Genomic DNA, 25,025 nt, shown 5'->3' on the forward strand with positions numbered 1-25,025 from the left:
TGTTTTCCTCTTTTGCATCATCTGGAACCCATTCACTTCCTCCTCATCAGTTCCTTAGAATAAACATTCTTTTACCCGAGTAAGAACGTTGTGGGAGCACACTGTGCCAGCAGTATGACTGAAAATATCCTGTGACTACTAGGTTTGGTTAGTACTGAATGTACTATCATATTCGCACCTACGATGACGTTTTGTTCCTCTCAAACCAGGCCATGGGAGTTTATTTTAGACTGCGTGCATGTGTATATGTTTGTCTGGGAATGGCTCCATTTCAAGGCATGGGTCATTAATAAACACGCTGGGAAACTGAAAGGTTGGGGTGATCTTATTATAGCTGGCCAGCTTTTGTAACTGTACCCCCTTCTAGGAATTACATCACATGAACAGACAGGGATCTTCACAATCATAATATAGAAATATCTTCAGTAGAGGATTTCAGGATTTGAAATCTTGTGATATATGTTAAAAATGTGGTCTGTTGTCAAGATTGTAATGTTTGTAATTGTGTAGATGGGTAATTTAGAGCTACAAAAGTACTACAGATTAGCAGGTTAGCATTATGAGCTTTCATATAAGGCTGTCTAATCCTTTGGAAACATTAGTTGTAGTATATGTGGTCATTGCCTAAACATATGCTACTGTAAACTACCATACAATTATAGAGTGAGTGTATCCAAACTTTACTATGAGTAGCTAGAATATTTACATGATTCTAAACATCCTACATAGATGTCTCTCAAAAGGGCTGCATGGTATATTAAAAATGTATTGTCACTGCAATTTAACATTAAATCATAGTGTTGATATTCACATCTCAAAGAACCGGTGCAATATTTGGTTGTACATAGTGATCCGCCTTTCAAACATTTTACCTCTATTGGATAGACTTTCAATGCAGTAGATCTTCACACTGTACAGGGATGACACCTAAGATATAGAGGGTCACTGAGGTCTTTGGAAGTGGTTTAACAACAGATGGGAAAAACCACCTTACAACCACAAATTTGTGTTTTAGTGGAATTTTGTTTGATAGATCAACATAAAGTAGGTGAAGAAAAAACATGCAGGGGTTTTAAACATTTAAGCAAATAAAAATTTGAAAAGTAAGACTTGCTTTTGTATTCAGCTTTTCTGAGTCAATACTTTGTACAGCCACTTTTCACTTTAATTACAGCTGCAAATCGTTTCGGTTACATCTTTACCAGCTTTACACATTGATGGGTTCATTCTACCACATGGTCATGCTTTAAACCAAATCATTACATTTGAGCTCTTTAGGTATGTTTAAAGGTTTTGTCCTCCTGGACAGTAATTTTATAATCCATTGTCAAGTGTTTTGCAGACTCTAACAAGGATTGTCCTATATTTTTCTCCATTTTTCTACCTTTGAACTCTGAAGAACTTTCCTGCCCCTGCTAAAGAAAATAACAGTATGACGGTGGCACCACCATGTTTGTTTAGGTTGATGTTAAGTGTTACTTTTCCTTCACACATAGGCCAAAAAGTAAAATTTTGTTCCTATCTTACCAGAGCTCCTTCTTCCATCTGTTTGCTGTGTCCACTATGTGGTTTGTGGCAAACCTGAAATGGGCTTCTTGTGGTTTCCTTTAAACAATGGCTTCTTTGTTACCAATCTTTCATGAAGCCCGGATTTGTGGTGTTATTGACTAAAGTTGTAATAACCCTGTGGACAGATTGTCCCACCTGAGGAACTGAACCTTGCTCTGTTAGCTGTTCATCGTAAAACTTTTTTTTTTCCACTAATGTTCTCTAACAAACCTTCTAAAACCAGCTGGATTTATACTAAGATTAAATTACACACAGGTGAATTCCATTTAATAAATAGGTGACTTCGTAAGCCAGTTGGATGGATTTCATTTAGGTGGTATCATTGTAAAGGTGGCTAAATACACAGAAGTCACTTCAAATTTTTGTTTGTAAAAATATATATATATATTGGTACCCTTGTTTCCTTTTTTGTGCGATGTATGGTTAAGCTCTACTTTGATATAATTCTCTGGAATTAAATTTGTGGTTGTAACTTGGTATTATGTGGATACGTTTAAGGGGTCTGAATACTATTTCAGTGAACTATATGACAATAATCTCACTTTCTGTGATAAATCCATTTACATGTGCTACCATTCTGATGAAAGCCTTTGGGTTAAATAACCCAATAGAATTTCAGTTATTCTTGTTACTATTTTGCAAATGAGTGAGCCAGTACAGTGACGCCACAGCTTGAAAGGCTGGTGTGGGAGAGCATTCCAGGGCTTAGTGCTCCTGAATGTCATTCTTTCGGCAGACACTGTCTATTATAATCCACCCTATATTCCTAAAGGCTTTGTTGGGTTTGTGAGCAATCGTGCTTCTGTTCAGCGGTCCAAGTTACCTAGCACCCACTGGGGTTACTCCAGGGTACAGATCAATGATGAAAGCGTATGCTGGCAGAAAATGGGGTGTTTAAATTTTGACCCATGAGCTTCTGGAAGTATGAAAATGAGAGGCGAAGAACCTGGTAAAAGAAAGGAATTCAGAGGATAGGCTTGTGCTATCCTTTGATTCAGTACATTACCCCCTCATTTCATCTCCCTCTATCATGTCATATTGAGTGCTAGCGTTTCCTGGGTCTGGTATGGTTCTAATCAAATAAGAAATGTCAAAGTGTTTATGCACAGAAATATATAAGCATTGAAATGACAAGAATAAATGTGTCCACTTACCTGTACAAAACAAAAAGTGTTTTAATTCAAGCTAAGCAGGTTTTACTGTAGTGTCAGAACTATGAGATACCATGACATTCCAGGATTCATTTGTAGAAATTTTCCCTGTTTGGATGCAAATTTTACAAATCAAAATACATCTAAAATTGAATAAATTAAAAAGTAGATCCACCATTTGAGTATTTGTTTCTTATTTAGGAATTACATTCAGTGGAATGTTATTGATATTAGTTGATCCTCTGTTAACCAGAACAGATTAGGCATATGTTTGTGTCTGAGTCACTTGTAGTGTAGAGAATGTTGTAAATAGCCTAAAAAGCTTTTATATTTTTTATTTATTAGAAATTAACATTTCCTGTAGGAAAAAAAAGGCTTTAATTTATCTGACTTCTAATGACACTGCAAATTACATTTCCTGCTACACCACTTAATGTGCTATAGTCTAGTAATTTCCTCCTATGGTCAACACTTACACAGTGTCCACCCCTGCTTTTCTGTCGCTCTCAGGACCAATGGTGTCTCCGCACTCTCTTCCAAACAATCTGGATGGAAACAAGTCGATGGAGAGGAGGCCGTCCAAAGTAGGGGTCAGTAGAGAAAGCAGCAGTGTGGACTTCAGCAAGGTAACCTGACCACAGTACTGAGCACAGACAGGGTCCCATCACGTCGGAATGCACCCCTTCAAGTTCATCCGTGTTTTTCTTCAGTTTCTGGGTTTGCTCAGACATTTCAGTCTTCTGTTTAAAGCAGCCCCTCCACAAATCATCCCATAACCTCTCCTATAAAACAAATCAGTAGTCACTGCTTCTCATCCAATGGACAAAAAAATCAATCAATTAAAAAGTCTTTTCTGATTATGTAACTCTTTCTGTTTGAAAATGTACCTCTGTTGCATGGCTTTCATTTTTTCCTCCCATTTTGTAGTGTATCATCCATTAAATAAAATGGCAGACTGCCATAAGTTGCTGTTATACAACCAGGCATTACGCCTGCCAAAAAATAAGGTGCAGTGTGTATATGCGTCATAGGAAAGAGGACTGAATGCAGATTCACTTCTACGAAGGGATTGTTGCCATGCTTAGATCTGTATTTTACATAATAAGTAGCAGTTCTTTGAAGACTATGAAATTGATGACAGAACTGGACTATCTTTGCTCAGTACTATCTAGGTCTCCATGCTGCCATTTCCACATGTTATTTTTGTTCCATTCTCTGTTTTGTCCCAATTTTTTTGCATGGCTTTTCCAAATGAATGCAGCATGCAGTAATACCTCCACCCAAGCCCTCCACTTCTACCGTATTACTAGTTTTTATTTGTATATCTGATTTTACATTTTGTGGGTTTCAGGTGGACATGAATTTCATGAAAAAGATTCCTCCTGGAGCTGAGGCTTCGAATGTGCTTGTTGGAGAAGTGGACTTTTTAGAGAAGCCTATAATTGCATTTGTACGGTTATCACCAGCAGTCCTTATCACAGGGCTTACTGAGGTACCAGTTCCCACAAGGTACAGTAATCTTAAACACCTGCCTTTAACTTCTAGGATTAGATATTTAATTAAAAAACAACAATTCTGACAGCTTCTTAAACTGAGATTAGTCAGGATGATTTAAAGAGCTCACTGTAAAAGTTATATTGCATAATGTAGGGAATCAATATAGTTCCAACTGTTGTTATTTGTCTGTTGTTCTTCGTATAATGTGTTTAAATGTACGTAACAAAACTGTGTTGTAGCAACACAAGTAGTCATATCAAGATACAGTACACTTCCAATCTATTTAAAATGTGACACAAATAAAACAAAATCAGTCAGCATTATCTCTCAATAAAAAATTTAGAAAAATCCAACCTTTATTTTGGATTAATTTATTAAGTGGAAGGAAAATCCTAATTTAAGAAATAATGGCTTTATTGGACAAATTTACTGGTACTGATGTTCCCCTGGATAATTAATCTGAGTACAACACACAACAGAGGCCAGTTTGTCTTTGCTACTCTTTAAAATCAAGAAGAAAATATGCTGTTCAAGTGCCGGAGATGAGTGCTGATTGATGTGAGGGAAAGGGCAACAAAAAATGTATAATTAATTCAGTTTTCCCATATCTACAGTCAGCGCAGCAATTTTAAAAAGTTTAAAACAATTGAAACTGTGAAAAACAAAGCTGAATGAGGATCCAAGTTTCTTTTGCAACATTCACAATACGTTCACTATTATGGAGCAGCAGCAAATTTTTAAGTGTGTGATAAGTCCACTGTAATAGAAATTAAACTGAAACGTATGTAAAAGTTCCTCACCAACAATGTCAATAATTGTGAAGGCCCTGTTTTTTTTACATATAAAAAAAACAGAAAAGATAATATAATGACTGCAGATATTTGAAAGACAACTCTAGTTTTGTGTGGTGAACTTTGACTAAATATCTGACTAAATATTGATATTTCATCAAATTCTTATCATTTGATGAAGTTTCATCAGTCATTGTGTTGTGGCTCCTACGCAAAGATGGTTTGAGCCATTCAAAACTTCAGTTATTACTACTACTACTACTAATTTTAACTAAGTGCGCTGACAAAAGTTTAAAATGAACATGTACTTGAAAATTAGTCAGTTTTATTGAAAGACTTCATCTTCTGAGGAAACTGTGTATTTATAAATGTGTCTCCTGTGCAAAGGTTTCTTTTTCTCCTTTTGGGTCCGCACGGTAAAGGACCACAGTACCATGAAATTGGCAGATCAATGGCAACACTAATGACAGATGAGGTAAGAAAGCATTTCTATAATTTAATACTTAGTCACTATAAATATTCTTTTTAGTTCACCTTTTTGTATGAATTTTCATTATTAATACTAAGCAGTAACTCCTCACTTTATTTTGCTATGTAGATCTTCCATGATGTGGCTTATAAAGCCAAGGACCGAACAGATCTGCTCTCTGGATTAGATGAGTTCCTTGACCAGGTAACTGTCCTGCCCCCTGGTGAATGGGACCCCACCATCCGAATCGAGCCCCCGAAGAACGTCCCATCTCAGGTTAGTACATTCTCTGTCGAAGGCTTTTTTATTTTGTGAATAATTCATTTAATTACAAATTGCTGTTTTTAAACTTAATCTGTAAAATGTTTAAAAGATGAGAAATCTTTAACAAATACTGAGAGATTTACATTGATTTCTCTTGTCAGTTGTTCGTTTACCATTAAGACTTCGTTATAGGATTTCAAACATCTCATGAACTATAATTTTTATTTTACCTACTTTTAACTCCTTCTTCCAAACGTCATTGGACAAGTGTTTATCTCCTTAAAGCTTCATAAAAGCAAATGGATTGAAAAACAGAACAGATCTGAAGCATGACTTATTAACATTTCTTGGCCTGTAGATGAAGAGAAAGAGACCGTCGCACCCTAATGGTAGTGCACCTCCAGCTGGAGAGCTGGAAAAAGAGGACGATCACCATGCAGGACCTGAGCTTCAAAGGACTGGGAGGTTAATGAAGCACTTTCTGTTGCACAAGATTTATATCTGGATAGTTTTTTTATTAAATAACTTCATCAAATAAAGAAAACATAATAATTACCATCTGTGTTAGAGTACATGTTGGTCCATGAAAATGAGATAATTTAGGTGCCTCTTGATTGAATTTTCATTTTCATTCACAGATAATCCTAAAATTATTACTGGGAGATTTAGATTTAATTAAGTCATCTTTTAATTTGACCAGCATGTCTCATCTGACTGGAATTAATAAACTTGTTTAAAGGGGCCCATTGAGAGGCCTACCTCCAACAGAATCCAATAAAACAGTCTGTGTAAGGAACTAAAGCAAAGAGGTTCTCTAACCTAAAAACATCGAGTTTATCAAAAAGATGAATGTCCAAAAATACAGATGGAAATATGCAAAAAAAAAACATCAACATGTCTTTTGTCAATCATTCTTTCCAATCAGAAGCAAACTTCTTCGGTGAATGAAGATCATTTTAAATCTACAAAAGGCATAAATAATTTTGGGTTTACCTGTATAAAAATGTGCTTGAAAATTGAGAAATATACAGTGTTGTTGCTCTTAGTATTAACAATTTTCCAAAGAAGTATTGCTTCTAAGCTTGTCAGATCCCATTATGTTTGACTGTGTCTTTGAAAAGTCTTTGGAAAAAGGGACAAGTGCAGAATAGAATGGGATGTACCTGACATAAAACCTGTTCACAGTTAATTAGGAGTGTCTAAAAATCATATCAACAAATAAGGAATTTTTCAGCAAATTAGTAAATGTCCCTTCATTTGATCCATCTTAAGCCTTATAAGAAGTGGTCCCAGTTAATAGGTTGTTGTTAAAAAAATGTTATTAAAGTAGTAAAATGGAAGACAAAAGGCTGTAGTGTGCCAAATCACACAAGAAATAGACAGAAAATTCAATGACAAATCCATGACTGTAAATCAGCACAGAAAGGCTGTTACTGAATCGTTTAATCTCTTTTTTTCATTGTTGACCTCAGAAAGTAATTATCTTCTGCTTCTTTTATGGCAGTAATATGGCACATGCGACTATTATTGACCCTCTGATAAAGTTGTTTACGAAAGACATTATAAAATTATTAATTAATTTTGTGGAAACCTGGTGACCTTAAGATGACACTCTTTACCTTTGGAGATTTTTTTTAACCTTCCTTATCATTCTTTTCACTGAAGTTTGGTCCTCATTCAGCCTTGATTTAAACAGTTTTAGTTGTTTTAAACGTTTTATCATTCTTTAGACTGTAGACATGAGCAGATGTAGAGTGGTAGAGAAGTGGTACAACTTCTTTCAAATGAGTATAAAAAATATTTTTAGGTTGATTAAAAAAATCTTTTTGCTTGTAAAAAGTAAAGTTATGTTTTCTCCTAGAGTCCAAAAGCAAGACTGTCAGGTTGGTTGTTGTGTATTACGAATTAAGAATTGCTGGAGTCTGTGATGAACTTGAAAAGAAATAACACATAAATTGTAAAATCCACCAGTGATTTTTATTACAATATTTCCTTTAAAAAATCTCACAGAACAAATGCTCTTAAATTACAGGTTGGATTGTTTGAGAAATTCCATCCAAGATTATGCTACTGCAAAAAAAAAACAACAACATACATTTATTTAAGGCTTTTTACACATCTTTATTGTGGAGTTTATGTCTCTTGTTAATGTGCAATATCTATTCTTTAAATATCAGGTCTTGATTTTTGGGAAACTGTATTCTTTAAATATATTAGAGAATAGATTGGGTATAAATTAAAACTACTGCAATAATTAACATAAATTGCAATAGCTCCAATTCATATGTTAATTTCTGTGTGACCGGTCTTAGTTGTTGTTAACATCCATTTCCTTTGAAGTAAGACTTATAATCTCAACAACAATTTGTTACGAAACAGATACAAGGCTGCACTCTGTGTGTAACTCCACAGCAGACATTTATGGATTACTGATTATGAATCTCCAGAGCCACACAGCAAAGAGAACGTTTTTGTTTGAAAACCTCACACAAACACACACACACACACACACCCCGCCCCCCACACATCCACATCTACTAAGAGTCACTGTATTTTTTACAGAATGACTCTGCATCTTTATAGCACTATGATAGGTTAGTGCTATAAAGAGCCTAGTGGAGGAAAGCAGAGTGAAACTGAGTGCAGTAAGTTAATGTAAAGAGAAATGTGTTGCTGTGTAAAGGTGACTGCAGGGGAAGTTGTAGCAGAGATGTGGGGGTATGAAAATGAAAAAAGACCTCCCAGCAGAACTGCTGGACAGGTGTCAGAAAAAAAAGTTCAAGGTGAGAAATGATTTTCAAAAATAGAATCTCTCAATGCAATCTGACAAAGACACAAGCAGAGCAATGCTTTTTCCCCCCATTATCTGGATTTTATCTCTTTCAATTATTAACAAAGCAAAAAAAAAAAAAAACACTATTAATTAAAGGTGCTTAGATTTGCTCTGCAAGAGCAACAATTCACACAACTTTTTAAGAGATATGTTTCTGAATGAAGTGTAAACAATCTAAAAACACTAAAAACTCCTTAGGCTTAACATTACATTTAAAAAAAAAACCAACTTTTTATTTAAGTTGATGTACTGCAGTGTCACTGGGAAATTCTAAACACATTCTTACTGTCTCCACTCCCAGGATTTTTGGAGGTTTGTTCCTGGATGTGAAGCGGAAAGTGCCCTTCTACTGGAGCGACATCAAGGATTCGCTCAATCTTCAGTGTCTAGCCTCTATTCTTTTTCTCTACTGTGCCTGCATGTCCCCTGTCATCACATTTGGAGGTCTGCTTGGAGAGGCGACGAAAGGCAACATAGTGAGTCACACGAGTCCCTTAAAAGTCAGTTTTATAGGCTTTTCAAGAACCCAGTAAAAAGGAAATCTCCTGACTTTAAAATCAAAATATGTCTACAGTTTGAACTTCAGTACAGAACTTCTCCACTGATTTGGTATGTGGCTCAGTCTCTGCTTTGTGTCCATAAAAATATATATTTAATAAGTCCCCCATCACACTGGATTAAAACCAAACCAGAACATTGAAAATCTAAAAGAGCATGGTAGTCTCTACAGGGTTTCAAGATGTCTACTGGTCTTCATCAAAATCCATTGCAACATATCTTGTTCCTGGGGGCAGCCTGGTCATCAGATAATTTAAAACTGAGGCTTCAAGCTAACTACACACTCACAGGGCTGTAGATCAGTATTGGGGAGGGGCGTATAATTTAATATAATAACTTTTGTGGTGCAGTTGCAAAGCACATTGCACCCAGTTCCTGCTATGGCTCAACAAGTAGCTAAATTGAACACACCATCAAATGATCCATAATTTCTGAGCCAGTAAAACCAGCTTTATGTTCAGACTCCTTAAACACAGAATTAGCATGTGCTGGGTTTCCAGCAGAATCATGTTGGCAACTGTAAAAAGTCGCACACACCTCCAAATTGTGCATAGGTTGATTGTTTGAAAGTTCTTTTTTTTTTTCAGGTCGCAAAATCCAAATAAAATCCATCTTTCTTGCTGTTAATTAGAAGTCCTGTTATTGTACTTGAAGATGAGGAGAAAGTGGAGCAGCAGCTAATAGGGTTTCTAATCTGATTTTACAATAGTTGCAACTCATAAAACAACCTACATAAAAACATTCAGGCTGTAGAACCTCAGTGTGATCAGCTCACTGTTATCAGGAGAAACTACTAATTTAGTAATTTTTTGCTTAACGTCAGACTGCAGCAGAAAATAAAATTGGTGAGTCACTTTCACATTAAAATTTGGTTTTCTAGATTTGCTCCTATCTAGCCTCTTTTGAACTATCCTGGAAACCTCGGATTGATTGTACAAAAGATATTTTATGTTATAAAATTATCTGTAATGCAGCGTATGTCTCAGTTTACTTAGATGGACTTTGTCCAGTACAGTGTTGCTCCCCCTCTCTTTTTTTTCTCTCCCTCCCTTTTATTCAGATGCCCTTACTAGGCCAGCAACTGTTGGCACAGACAGTCTGTCAGCTGATGTGTGTAATGTGTCTGAGTAAACTCAGCAGGGCAAGAGCAACACAAAGATACGACTTTCGACAAGTCAGCGGCGTGGAAACATTTCAGCTGTCTGCCGAGGCTCTCATGTTCAATTGAAGCTCTCTTTTTTTCTTCCCTGGGTTTCCTTTTTTTTTTTTTTTTTTTTACCTACTTCCTATTTTCACCCAGTTTTTTTCCCGCTGTTTCCTTTCCCTCACTCTGTCCGTCTCTGCAGAGTGCAATAGAATCCCTGTTTGGAGCATCACTGACAGGAGTGGCATACTCACTGTTCGCGGGGCAGCCTCTCACAATTCTTGGAAGCACAGGGCCTGTTTTAGTGTTTGAAAAGATCCTCTTCAAGTTCTGCAAGTGAGTTCATATTACAGCAATGGGATTTCATAATTTGTCAATGTATTTACTATTTAATAAATTTCTTCAACCTCCATGGTCTTGCTTCCTTTCTTTTCCAGGGATTATGGCCTGTCCTACTTGTCTCTGCGGACCAGCATCGGACTGTGGACGGCGTTCCTGTGCATTTTGCTGGTAGCCACGGATGCAAGCTCGCTGGTCTGCTACATCACCCGCTTCACAGAGGAGGCCTTCGCAGCCCTCATCTGCATAATCTTCATCTACGAGGCTCTGGAGAAGCTCTTTCACCTCGGAGAATATTACCCCGTCAACATGCACAACAATTTAGACAATCTGACTTTTTACTCGTGAGTATTAATATTATGTTCATTGTCTGAATGTTTTTCTGCTCATAGACTTTCCTAAGAATGCGTTTTAAGTTTTTGTCCAATTAAATCTTTGCAGTCCAGTTTCAGTTTATGCATTTAGTCATCTGAAGACAAACAGGTAAAATTCATATCCATTATTTATATTATAAAATCAATACAATTTATACAGATGTCATCTAATTGTACAGATAGAAGCAGATTTACATACACTCAAATTTAGTCATAGTTATTCCTCAGTGCAGTCAAACTCAGTTGATCATATGCCAGTTGTTTAATTGTAATCTATTTTTGAAGGCTAAGCAGACCATGTCAATCCCTTCTCCTTAATAAGCATGTTTAGTGGAATCAGTTTACTATTTTACTGTTGGTTCTGTTGTTCCCAGGTGTCAGTGCTCTCCACCAGCCAATGCATCCGATCAGCTCTTGCAGCAATGGAACCGAACAGGGTACAACAGCTCAGACTCTATACCATGGAGCAACCTCAATGTTTCGGTGAGACTGCCTCATATTGACCTCTGGTGGGAAAATCCGTATTTACAGCCTCAGAGAGACTGTGATTCATGGGAAGCAAAGATGGAGAACGGACTTACTTTCTACTTTGATCTAGACTCTCGTTTAGATGTTTCCTTATCTGGGTAAAACATTTTAAAAGTGGTATAATGAAATAAAAGCCAATTATAACAATGAACAGTTAATGAACACAGAATGTCACATTACTTGTCTATCATATTGTTTTATTCTAATGAAAATATTGTTCAGTTCACTAGCTTAACAAATGCTGTAAAGATGTAGCTAACATCCAATAAAATAGTGGAAATCAATCTCAATACTGAGCCATATACATTACTAAAATTATTTAGCATTTTTTTCCGGTAAATTTCACGACAAGTAGTAAGATTTAAGACCTGAAGAAACTCTACAAAGACAAATATTTCTGGCACTTAAAGCAGAAGAAACTCTGGATGTTTATCTGTTTCAATGGATTTTTTTTTTAAATGACACTGAATTTGGAGCAGTTTAATAACTTAGCAATTTTACCACTCTAAGCTTTATGGCAGTTTCTGTTGTGAACTATTGTGCATATCAGTCAACACACAGAGACAGACTGGGAATAGCATCACCACATGTAACCAATTACCAATTTATTACATTTTAAATTGTTGTGTATTGAACTTTGATGGATAAAAAAGTTCAAAAAAATTGTAAGCATGAACGGGTGAAGCAAATAACAGAATAAATCTTCATCATTGCACATACCAGTGGATGGGTTGTATTGGTACCAAAGAGAACATTTTGTTTTCAAAGTTGATGTGTTAGAAGCAAAAAATTGGACAAGTCCAAAGATTTATTGAGTTTGTCAGGGGGCAAGTTGTAACGGCTACACTAGTAGGTCAGAGCATCTGTCGTGGCAGGACTCTGGGGATTTGCACAGATTGGGTTCAGGAAGTGGATTCAAATTCCAGTGAGCTACATGCAGTGTCCCCCGAGTATACCGAAGAAACACAATGAGAAGTGCTGCCAGCCAAACAGCTGAGGCTCTAGATAAAAATCTATAGACACCCAAAGCTAGCTCACATACACCGAAGCGTTTCCCATGTCCAAAATTACGTTTCCTGTTTTTTTGTTTTTGCTCATGTGAACCTCCCTTTCCCCCATGAAGAACTCTGGCGCCCCCTAGGGGAAATATTTGCCGCACTTTGAAAATCCCTGACTTAAAATATATCTAACCTACCTGAACAACATTTGTAAGCTGCAAATGTTTCTAAAACTGCTGTCAAGTCAAAATAAATATAACTCCCACATTACAATAGTAATTATATTCTCCTTTTCCTTTAGATGTGTAAATTGCTTGATGGGGAGTTTGTGGGTCCTGCCTGTGGTCACCATGGTCCTTACATCCCAGATGTTCTTTTCTGGTCCATTATCCTCTTTTTCACCACCTTCTTTTTATCGTCATTCCTCAAGCAGTTTAAGACAGAGACATACTTCCCCACAAAGGTGAGATGTTTGTTTTTGGTGCTGTAGAAAACATGTGATAAATACGTCATGTACAATCATATTCAATATATTAGAATATGTGTTCAGATGAGACCAGTTCGTCTGCAGGTATTATACATACTTTTCATCTGTGTAACAAAATATTTTTATTGGTCGGATGTAATTTTCTAATCTTTAATGTTGTGTTTTAATTTGCTGTAAGCATAAAATTATCATCATTAGCTGAAACAAAGGCTTAAAAACATCAGTAAGTAAATCACTTAGTAAACTGAGTTACTGAAATAAATTACATTTTAAGTAATATTCCAAAATATTAAATCTGACTGTATTGTATATTATTAAAAAGAAAATACGGACAGAAAGAAAAATGTATGTTTCTCCTCTAGTGTGGGTGGTTGTACCTACAAAGTTTTCACGGTTCTGTAAATGTTTACATTTCGTCAGTTGTTATCATGCTTCAGCAGTTATATGTGCAGAAGGAACAGAGCGTCCTCCCACACACAGCATCTAGCCTATTATCACTTGGTGTGGGCAGATGTTGGCATTGTGTGATTTTCACTGTTGACAGAAGTATAATTATTACTTCTGCGTGTCTGCAGAAAGAGTGTGCTTGAAATGAAGTAGGTTTAAATTATATTTTAGAATTAAATTACCCCTTCTGGTTTTGTGTGTATGCTTGCCTTGTAGGTGCGTTCCACCATCAGTGATTTTGCCGTGTTTTTAACCATAATGATTATGGTGCTTGTGGATTATCTGATGGGGATTCCGAGTCCTAAACTGCATGTCCCGGATCGCTTTGAGGTTAACATTGTATTATCATTTTGCTCCATTTTGTTTAAGAAAATGTTTAAGCTTCATGCCTTGTGAACTAAGTGAAAACATAATTTTCCCCCGCAGCCAACATCAAAGCACAGAGGCTGGCTGATGGATCCATTAGGAGAAAACCCCTGGTGGACGCTGCTGGTGGCAGCGGTTCCTGCTTTACTCTGCACAATCCTCATCTTTATGGACCAGCAGATCACTGCAGTCATCATCAACCGCAAGGAGCACAAGCTGAAGGTTAGAGCTGACTTAGAAAAGAATGACTGAGTGTAAGTTGCATTAGTCGACAAATGAAGAAGAAAAAACATACAAGTCACCCTGAACTATAAGTTACATTAATTTAGAAAGTGGCCATGTTAATGATATAATCCGGTGACACGTGTTAACCTTGGCTTGGATGTTTGCTGGTGCACCGATGTCCGAGCACCGCATAGCGAGGCAGAGACGCATGCAGCGTAAAAATTACATGAAGCATTACACAAGGAAGGCCCCAAAGCAAAGTAATTTATATTCATCTCCTTGGCAACTATTTGGACGTGCAGACGTAACTGCATTGTTCACAAACCTCTCCCAGCAACACGTTTTTTATGCAGCCAGCTGTGGACTCCTTTCTTCAGCTCAGGCTGTCTTTCTTTCATCCTGCAATTAGCTTTCTTTGTGGGAGCAGACAGTAATGTTTCATCCTTGGTTCAAGTCCAACAGTATGAATTAACATTTGACACATCAGTCAAGAAATGCTTCATGAAGAGAGAAAAAAAAACGTATTTAAGTCGCACCTGACTAAGTAGCAGGACGAGCCTAACTGAAGAAAACATATAATCCGTAAAATATGGTATGTGGCTGTTCAGCAAGAATCGAATGTATTGCAAACTTGAATGCTCTTGAATCTAAAATAAGCAAACAATACATGGCTCAGAGACTTACACAAGCTATAATGTACAGTAAAATTCAACGTGTATGTCAAACTTGCTGTCATCTACAGTTTGTCATATAATTCAACACTTTCCTTTTTCTCCTACAGAAAGGATGTGGTTATCACCTGGATCTCCTTATAGTAGCAATAATGCTGGGGGTGTGCTCCATTATGGGCTTGCCATGGTTCGTGGCTGCGACCGTCTTGTCCATCTCCCATGTGAACAGCCTGAAGGTGGAGTCCGGCTGCTCAGCGCCGGGAGAACAGCCCAAGTTTCTGGGCATTCGGGAGCAGCGGGTCACAGGATTCATGATTTTTACCCTCATGGGCTGCTCTGTTTTCATGACCTCGGTGCTGAAGGTGAGATCGGCGGAATAATGTTTCATTTCACTGTGTAGGAAAGTAATAGGATGCAAGTCATATTATGAATGTTTATAAAGTTTTCTGCATTTTATGACTAAATATAAGTTAATTAATTAATACATGTGATTTGTGGCTTTTTACAGTTTATTCCCATGCCTGTTCTGTATGGAGTTTTTCTCTACATGGGTGTTTCTTCCCTCAAAGGCATTCAGGTAAGATTCTGCTCCTCCAGTGTTTTATGAAAGATCTGTCTGCCTTTATTTAACATTAAATAACAGTTACATTTTTGTATGTCCGCGTTTCTCTTGTCTTAATCACAGCATTTATCAGTAGCTTTGTATTTTTCTCCTTAGTTCTTTGACAGAATCAAATTGTTTGGCATGCCTGCAAAGCACCAGCCCGATCTGATCTACCTGCGCTACGTGCCGCTCTGGAAGGTTCATGTGTTCACGCTAGTGCAGCTCACCTGTTTGGTGTTGCTATGGGTCATAAAAGCCTCTGCAGCAGCTGTCGTGTTTCCCATGATGGTAATTATTTGATTACGTTTGGAGTCATTATTTTAAACAGTTAGACCTGATCTAAAATGACACACTGACAGCTTACTGTGACTGTACGGCTGGGTAGGTTATATTTAATTTATTTAGCTTTTTCTTTTTTTTTTAGCATGAAAGGCCCACTGAATAAACATAAACGTTACAGCATTAATTTTATTGTGATCTGCTTACATTGGATCAAACAAATCTTCACGCTGCTGTCAAAAAGCCAGGATTTTGTAATGTTAAAAAGATGAAACCGCATTTACTTTGAATGTGTAATATGGCAAATCAATCACTATTAATTAAGATTGTTGTCAATTATTTTCAATATTTAGAGCATACTTCCTAGACTACATTTAATTTATTTCTTGCATATTTCTTCTCTGCAGGTTTTGGCTCTTGTGTTTATTCGAAAGCTTCTGGACCTTTTGTTTACTAATAGAGAGTTGAGTTGGCTCGATGACCTGATGCCAGAAAGCAAGAAGAAGACAGAGGATGACAAGAAAAAGAAAGCACAAGAAAAGCTGGTGAATTAATTTACATGGCTGTTTTCTGTGGGAATCAATTATTCTAGGTTGTATAAATATATAAAGACAGATTTTGCAAATTGATCAGACTAGGCATTTCATGTTGCTATGAAATACTTAACCATTCAGCAACAAATCCAACCATTTAGATTATGCAACTTTATTTTCAGATTTTTATTGTTATCCAAATAAACCTAATAAGGGCCATGGAATCAGTGTTATACCTGGACTTTTTAAATGCTTAAAATCAAAAGTAAATAAAATGAATCTCAAAGCAGGAAATTGTTGTCACTTTAAGAAGTAAAACAGCAAATCCTGGCAATGATTGTTTTGAAATGAATGGTTATAACACTGTTTGCTTAAGGAGGAAGAATCTCGACTGGAGGAAGAAGAAGAAGAGCGGAAGATGAAGGTTCGCTTTGAAGGCTCAAACCGGCTGAACATCCCAGTGAACGCGTTTTCAGGAAGGTGAGCCTTGCCGTCCCTAAATAGTCCTGCTCGTAATTAAATGCTTTACGTTACGACATTAATGTTATTGTGATCTACTTACAGTGGATCAAACAAATGTTCACACTGCTGTCAAAAAGCCTGGATTTTGTAATGTTAAAAAGATGAAAATGCAATAAATTGTTCAAAAATGTTTTTTCACCTGTTATGTGGCATAGATACTGTACAATTAAAAAAAATTAACACATTGGGGAGAAAATGATTGAAAACACAAAACATAAACTCGTCATTGAGGCTGCCATGATTCCAACAGAATCCATGAAGAACTTCTGACAATAACTTCCTGTTCCGCTTCTGACAGCTTTTGACTTAAGAAAGATAAAGAGAAGTTCAGAAAAAATCTACACCTAGAGGATGAATCTGTTATGATTTGATAAAACTAAACTTCAACTTTTGAGCCACTGTTCCTAGATATATATTTGGCGCAAGCATGCATTTAGAAATATATCTGCAGTAAAGACATATGATGGAGTATTAGTGCAATTTTATTCTTTTGTTTTGTCAATATGGGTGGAATTATCCACAATTTTAAATATCAGTCAGTTTTGACCTAATGTCTTCAGGCCGAACTTACACAATAATAAAAATAGACAGGATTTGGGCTCATTGATCAGAATGTAGAACTAAAAATCAAATTTAAAAATGCTTAATTGATCCCAACAGAATGTTGTTTCCCAGAAGAATTGATTTGCTGTTTCATCATGTTGTCCTGTACGACTTGAAATGGCCATTTGTAGAGTTGTGTGTAATTATGTCCATCTCAAACAGATCATACAGAATAGGAGTAGTGACCGAAAGCCTCCAATCCAAGAACAGGTAGCAGGGCTGAGTGTCTGATGCAAAACATCTGAGCCACATGGCTTCATATTAACTCTGGTTATCCATACTGGCATGGCACAAATGTCACTATATTGCTATTAATCTTAAAAAAAAATAAAAAAAAAAGATGCCTTTTTTTTTTTTGAAGGTTAAATAGTTTCTGTTGAAATGTTTTGTTTTCAAAAGATTTAACTTTTACTTACTTTAGGAATCTAAAAACCAATAGCTGTTAAACAAATAGTTCTTGCTTAAGATGCAAACATTTCTTTCTGTGTGTTAATCTGGACTGTTCTGGTTGTGATCCGTCTTCCTGTGCTGCAGTTTGTTTTCTAAACCCATAATTTCTGTGCTTGTGTCTGCGTGTTTGAACTGTTCTGCTCTCATCCTTTCCCACTGACTCAAATGTCCACATGCCTGTCTTTCTCTTTGTGTTTTATGTTTGCATTTTGGCATGTAGTTCTGATTCTGACGCCTTGGTTGTAAATATCTCTGATGAAATGGTCCAAACCGCAGTGTGGAAAGCAGTGAACTCGAGTGCAGAGTTCTGTGTCCAACCTGTGAGGCGTTCAGGAAGGTAGCTATGCCATCTCCTGCAGTTTTCCAGAGCCTCCCATCAGTGCGATGAGATTAGTTTGTTTTGGAGACTACTTTACCGAAGCATGTTTATGACTCTGTCAGATCATGATGTTGACACGGAGACAAGCAAACCTAATCTGAGTCTCAAAACTGTACAGACCCCTGCTAACATGTCAGGTTTTATTATACAAACACAATGAAAAAATGTTCACCTTTGTTGTAACATTAATTCCTCACAAAAATATGTCCTGATGACATTTGAAATATGAATACTGCATTCCAAGCAATTCCATATAACAGTCTTATTCCAATAGTTATATGTTTTCTCCAGGTCTAGACAACAGTGAGGTTTCAAAAACAAGAAGAGATTGATATCAGCACAGAAGCAGCTATATGAACTTTTGTGAAACTGGTTTTGTTCTGCAGGTGACGTTAATACTGTGTTTTCTGTCTTACTAAGAAGTGATGCTGTCAAACAGAGAAAGCAAAACATCTACATGTGGCTAACATATGCTACAGGGAGACATTTCCAATGTGGATTTGACTTAAAACGATCCCAGAAGAAAACCGTTTCCACAGGAAAATAGTTCCAATATTATGACCTGAATTACCTTTCTTCAGGTGGAGCTGGAGGTTTTGCCAATATGATTGAAATTACGAACCTAAACACCTCAGCTGTTTACTAGAAAGGTGAAAAGGGAATATTCAGCATCACAGTTGAAAGGAAAATTCAAGTTTTGGACTGACTTTGCCTGATTCCAAAGCTAAATCCAAGAGTAAGGAGTCACACAAAGAAGGTTGTGAATAAGAGACATCTAATAGATTTCTGATAGACAGTTTTGCAAGGTATTATGGGTAAATATTAACATAAAGTTGGGTTATTGTTGCTTTTGTGTTTAGTTTTCTTTTCCTTCTAAGAGATTTTTTATTCGTATAAATCCATATAAATGTGGGGAATTTTTTTAATTATTCATCTTAGTTTGATATTTTTAATCACAAATACCTGGATTTTAACATGGGTGTGTAGAGTCTTGAAAGTTTAACTTCACAGACTATTAAAATGGGACAACATTTACAATTGACTTTGAATTTTTTCAGAACTACAGTTAAACAGAGTCATAAACATAGTCACCATAAATAAAGAATAAAAGCATTGAACAGACAGAAAATACTGAAAAAGTTTAGACCCCCAGAAGAATTGGGAGATGTTCCACTGTTATTTAAACTGAAACATATTAGAATGCTTTGTGATCATATCTTTAAAAATTATATAAAAAATCTAAGAAATATTTTTTAGTTGTTTTACATGTATATCAACAAATAAATTAATCGTCTATGAAAATGTTAAACCGTTTTCTATTTCAAAATAGGAAAGGCTTAGTTGTTACAGTCTCAGGTCTCTAAGTTCACCGATCTAAATGTGTAATGTGTCATCTACTGTTATGGCCACAAGTTTTGACCTTGACAGAAATGTTTTCTTCATATTCTGTTTTAAATTTGCTTTTATTATTGTGCATTATTTCAAATGCTAAGTAGTTTCACCTAATTTCTCCAATGACACCAAATTTCAAGGTAACGTCTCTTCAGCACAACCCAGTTAGTAGCACAGCAACTCTGATTGCTGTACAAAAGAACAGATGTGCTGGAAGTTGTTGTATTCTTGTGAAAAGTGTGTAGGTAGATGCAAGAAACAGCTGCTAATGATATTTTACTCAAAGAAAAGGTTTCCTGAATCGCTGAAAAACTCAAGGTGATATGTTTAATAGTAAAGAAAACTGTACTGGCTTTAAGAGTGCCCAGCAAGGGCCAGCATTATGTCCTGTTGAGGGGTATGTCATCTTAAAAAGTTGTTACTTCCTGTCCAGAGCTTGTTCAACATTGGTAGCAGGTGGATTTGAGAGCATTTGCAGAGACAGTACAGTGAAGAATTTTGGATAAAAGCCTTGTTGCAAGGACAGCACATGAGACCTAAAATCTGCAGGAAGTTCTAACTACTTGCAAGGCTACTGGTGAGGAATCTTCCTTTTGAATATTTGCAAATTTGTAAAATTGTTTTGTCATTAACAGAGAGAGAGAGAAATGTAAGCATATTTTAAGAGTAACTCCAGTGAGAGCCTGTAGTAGCACCTAAGCACTAAAGAGTTTTAAATGGGACCCATCTGGTTGGGGTTTGGCCCAGAAGTCTATCTGCAGCTTGTCCCAGTAGATTACAGATGCAAACAAAAAGAAAAGTTCCAAATTCCTCTTCACAGGAATTTGGTGGATTTTTTTTTGAACTACTGAAACTACTCATTAGTCAATCCTCGGTGTGTAATAGAATTTTTTGAAACCACCAAACACATTTCTGTCACTAAGAAAACTTTTAATTTTAACTGTAAGTAAGTGGTTTCCAGTCTGTTGTTATGGAAGGACTTGAAACTTACGGTTTCAGTATAAATCTGCACCGTTTTAGCACTTGTATGAATTTAAATTAGACCATTTATATGCAGTAAAACACCTCAGACCTTCTGGGACTTTGTTTAGCCAGAACTCTGGAACTGGAAGCTGCTGTCTTACATGGTACTATGGTACTACTATGCTTGAAATAGCATTACTGGTAATTGAGACACTTAGTAACTGCCTTAAACAACACAAATCTATGCAAGCGCTCATCCTGTTCTTCTTTCTTCGCCTCTGAACAGCCAAGAGAAGGTGGCCTGTGTAAGAGTTGATGTCAGCCCAGATTCACCAGGAGAGGGCTCCACTACAGAAACCTTCCTGTGATAAAGGAAGGCTCACCTTCTTCTCCTGAGCCCTCAACACTTTCCTGCTAAGACGGTGCCTCGTCATCAGGGCAAAGAGCAAAACTGAACTGGAGCAGCACAACCCAACTGCAGGGAAACAGACAAGCTCCCACAAATGCTGAGAGTCCTACATGTTCATCAAATGTGCCACGGTGCACATCATATCAAACATCTAGAAGAAATATCAAGAAATTATGACGTTCACCCTTTAGGGATTCTCTAAAGCTCGCCAGTTCTTCTCAACTATTTGAACCGCAGATGCCAAAGGAAGGCCATTTTTTTAGTCAAGATTTGACAATTTTATATCATTCTTTGTTTGGTGTAAACTTAACCCAGTGACAGAACTGTACAGGTTTTGTTTTACCTCATATTTTTGTATGGAAGAACAGCTCCAATGTTTATTTAACAAACAGAGATGCACCATGAACCACAATCAGGCAATTTTCAGCTCAATCAACCCTAAATAGGGACCGGCGAGTCAGACACTCTAAATTCTAATCTTTTAATAGTTAGTGAACGCACCGTATGTAAACACTATGGCTTCTCTTTAGAAAAGAACAACAAAAAGCTTAAAACACTTTTCATAAGGAAGCTATTCCATCTACAGAGATATGTTGGCTGATCATTCTGAGCTGCCATGAGAGAACAAGACTTTCATCAGATAACAGAAAGGTGGAATGTATTGGAGCCATGTAAAGCTGTTTTTCCTTAAGTTTTCAACCTCTATTTTAAATATTTTATTTTACCACATGCCTAGTCATTTCTGTGGCTGATTCTGGCTACGAGAAAGAGCAAGACTTTCAGCATATAGCAAGAAAGTTGAACAAAGTACAGCAATGGTGGTCTGTTTTACCCTTTTTGGGTTAACAGCATCTGACTGTCATGAAATATGATGTATCTGGAAGTAACATAGAAAACACACAGGAGACTGCTGTTTTAGTGATGCTAGCCATGCTAACTTTGGCTAATAATCTAACAACAGTTTAAAATATCAGCTCTGTAATCTTGTTTTACAGGGACTCCTCTCTCATTGCAGTTATTATATCTTCTTATATCAGTTCTTTAAACAAAAGTGGAATCTGCTCAAAATCAGCTTCAGCAGGTCAGAGACCAGAAACCGACCACAAAATTCTGACCAGTGTTTCTCTTAACAACAGCATTAAGGTGCTGTCCTTTCAATTCATCCTAAAGATAATTAGACTTCTATTGCACCATGACTTTACACTGTAAGACCTTTGGATTTACTCATAAACCATCTCTCTTGTCTCCATGGGGACATGCAGTGTTTGATATTGCTGCTCTGAAGTTGGTCAGTTGTTTTCACTGTTCAGCTCACAGAGCGTAGTGGATGTTAGTATTTTATCTCTTTGTGTGCTGTACTCTTCATCTGTATTATTGTAGAAAAGAGGCCATATACAGTCTGTACTGTACAGGAAGCACTTTGACTGTAAACTTTGTTTAACTTCCTTTCATATAATTTTTTAGAGATGTACAACTACAATTTGAGATTGGTAAAGGATTTTAGTCTCTTTTTTGTCACAAGGCAGTGATAACTACTTTGTCTCTGTTTATTTTTAGTTTTTTTCTGTCATCGCTGGCATCATAAATATTTTAATAAGTAATAAAATCTGTCAAGGTGCAAAATAAAGAACAGAGTATTCGTGGACCGCAGTTATAGTTGCACTTGTTTTTATACTGTCTGTATTATTGTGAATATCAACCGTGTGTTATATGAAATGTCTAGCATTTAAAATGGTTTTATGCAAAATAATTTACTGTACATGTAAAAACTGTTATTGTAGGAACTTGATTTTATTTCTATTTTATTTTATTTATTTAAATTTTTTTTTTTGAAAAAGTGCAGTCCTGTTTTAGCAATAAACACAGTATTCTCTACCAATCAACGTTTGGAGTCCCGGACTCCTCAAATATTATGCCCAAGAATATTTTCCTGCAACATTTTGTGCGTCTGTTTCATGGGCTCTGTGTGTAGCGACTCTGCAAACGACTGTTTATGGTGCCTTGTTGATGCTCTTAGTGTGCAAGCGCTGTGTACTGGTTGATGTGATGGCGCACAGATTCCAGAAAGGGGCCGTTACCTCCATCACACCGCTGTGTCCGTCGTGTTCTTCCACGTCTTTCCCAAAAACATGGACTTCTGTCTGTTTTCCATTTAAAATGTAACTAAATGATGTGTTTCTGTGTCACAGCTCTAGTACGTGCTCACCACCAAAAAGAACAAAACAAAATTTAAGAATACTAAACTAAAGTTTATTTACATAATCAGTGAATGTTAATTATCGTGGTGTCAGTGTCAAATATAAATGTGTACGTATATTTAATTATTTTGCAGAAAATTAGACCTGTCGAGTACTTTCAGAATTATATAGATTGTGTAAATTATGAAAGACTCTATTTTCACAGGATCACTAATCAAAATGTATGAATCTGAATGAAAAGTCTCCTATGGAAAGCGATGTCTAGCCACCGAAATCACTTAGTAAAAATGTATTTCTACTGATGTACAGATCATCAGTTATTATGTTTGTTGACTTCTTCTGTCATGGTTGATTGTTGCAAAGCAATAAAATGAACTCTTGGGGATTTCTTTCTGTCTTTCTTTAATCCTGCATGCTAGCTGCTGTCAAATCCTAAATGAGGCGAGTTAGTTGTAGTTAGGAAAAAAGTTTTTGAACGATTTTTGTGGGAGTTGTGAAATCTGAAATCACAGCAGCAGAGTACTCAGAAACCATGGATTATTTGTTACAATGTCACTTTTTATCCATTCAATTCTCCTTTATTTTGGTTCCAATCTGAGTCAGTATACTCAAAAACATTGACACATTATCGCTAAAATAGTTAAATATTTCTGTGAAAATTTAACATTTCTTTAAATTGACAGTTGGTTTTCAAAGTGGGTGTGAATTGACACATTGATGGTAAAGAAAATAAATAAATAAATCTTGCCTGGCAGATAAAATTTTCTTTCCTCAAAAATCTTGTCACCACCTTCTGCTCCTCCATCCCAAGAAACTGCAAGGCCATGAATTGGTCCAAGGGCAAAATGACCAACATGATGGGACTTGAGTTCATCATGTTTAGGGTTTAAACGTGATCTACTGTGACATGTTTGGATAAATCCAAGCACAGGGTATAAGCACAAATGTATCCTTCCAGTTTTTTAATGTCAGCAATGACGCATTTCCAACATGTTGACTAAACCCATGCAGGTTTGTTTCAAATCCATTAAAAGCAAATATGGCAGTACAACCTAAATTTGAAAAGTTGTATCTAAATGAACAAAAAATAAATAAAATTTGGAAAAATCACCTTTTGAGACCAGATTTGAGCTTATTTTGCAGATTCTTCTTGTTACTCCTCTATGAATGAAGTATGTTCTATAACCAAATGTGAGATCATTGATCTAACAGCTGTAGCTTTGTCCAAACCATCACAAAATCTACGGCAGAATGGCTGAAAAAGTAAAGCATCATGGAGCCTAAACAGCCCAAAGTCTGTAATTGAACCTAAGTGTTCCCGCCTCAGCATACTGAAGGAACGTTTTAAAGCTGTGCAAAGGGCATTACTGTTAAAGGTGGTTAGCTTATTGGTCTTTATTTCCATGTATTGTCAATAAAACTTCATATCTGAAGGCACTTACGTTTTCATGACAGGCAACTGCGACAATGTTAATATGGTAATAATTACATTTGAAAATTATTTGAACGTTTCTCATTATATATACATGTACAAAGTTAATCCATGTGTATTATCGTTTCTTAGTAGACTGGATATCAGAGATCATGTTACAGTTTGGTCTTTTTTAACAAATGGTTTCCAACCTGAGCTCTGGCTGACATTTTAATAAACAGAAGTTATTTCAGAGCAAATGCAATAGGGGGCAGCAGCGACACACGTTACACACGACTGCAGACGAGCACAGATACAATTTCCCATTCAACCAGTTATAATTCCTGGAATAATGGAACACTGTCTTACTGTGTATGACTTAAATACACAGTAATTAAATCATACTTAATTACTGTGTATTTGATCCGATCCTTTTATTTGGGATAATATCATCCTAAGCTATTAAGCCCAACCTTTGTGTGTTTTTGTTTTGACCCAGTCAGTCAGCACTTGGTCAAGTGTTACAGGTACAGTGAATTTCTTGGTTTAAGAAATTTGAATAATTTTCCAT

The 25,025-nt window shown here is 36.4% G+C and overlaps 1 protein-coding gene across 8 annotated transcripts in view; it reads left to right on the forward strand.

Annotated features, from left to right (window-relative positions):
* Positions 1 to 23,428, forward strand: part of LOC116730532 (sodium bicarbonate cotransporter 3-like) — a 47,911-nt gene extending 24,483 nt beyond the window's left edge. For 4 of the 8 annotated variants that reach the window (XM_032579835.1, XM_032579842.1, XM_032579838.1 and 1 more), the window contains 19 exons: positions 3,231 to 3,346; positions 4,072 to 4,229; positions 5,396 to 5,483; positions 5,607 to 5,753; positions 6,100 to 6,206; positions 8,876 to 9,050; positions 10,479 to 10,612; positions 10,714 to 10,959; positions 11,364 to 11,472; positions 12,817 to 12,978; positions 13,666 to 13,779; positions 13,876 to 14,037; positions 14,822 to 15,073; positions 15,220 to 15,288; positions 15,430 to 15,603; positions 16,002 to 16,139; positions 16,504 to 16,607; positions 17,923 to 18,039; positions 20,723 to 23,428. In XM_032579835.1, coding sequence (XP_032435726.1) covers positions 3,231 to 3,346; positions 4,072 to 4,229; positions 5,396 to 5,483; positions 5,607 to 5,753; positions 6,100 to 6,206; positions 8,876 to 9,050; positions 10,479 to 10,612; positions 10,714 to 10,959; positions 11,364 to 11,472; positions 12,817 to 12,978; positions 13,666 to 13,779; positions 13,876 to 14,037; positions 14,822 to 15,073; positions 15,220 to 15,288; positions 15,430 to 15,603; positions 16,002 to 16,139; positions 16,504 to 16,607; positions 17,923 to 18,039; positions 20,723 to 20,804 — 2,654 coding nt within the window. In that variant the 3' untranslated portion in view covers positions 20,805 to 23,428. Of the gene's footprint in view, positions 1 to 3,230; positions 3,347 to 4,071; positions 4,230 to 5,395; positions 5,484 to 5,606; positions 5,754 to 6,099; positions 6,207 to 8,875; positions 9,051 to 10,478; positions 10,613 to 10,713; positions 10,960 to 11,363; positions 11,473 to 12,816; positions 12,979 to 13,665; positions 13,780 to 13,875; positions 14,038 to 14,821; positions 15,074 to 15,219; positions 15,289 to 15,429; positions 15,604 to 16,001; positions 16,140 to 16,503; positions 16,608 to 17,414; positions 17,463 to 17,922; positions 18,040 to 20,722 lie in introns of all 8 variants that reach the window. The other 4 variants (XM_032579837.1, XM_032579843.1, XM_032579839.1 and 1 more) reach the window with 3 other exon arrangements.
* The last annotated feature ends 1,597 nt before the right edge of the window (positions 23,429 to 25,025 follow it).

The sequence above is a fragment of the Xiphophorus hellerii genome, chromosome 13, assembly GCF_003331165.1.
Source record: "Xiphophorus hellerii strain 12219 chromosome 13, Xiphophorus_hellerii-4.1, whole genome shotgun sequence".
Lineage (NCBI taxonomy): Eukaryota > Metazoa > Chordata > Actinopteri > Cyprinodontiformes > Poeciliidae > Xiphophorus > Xiphophorus hellerii.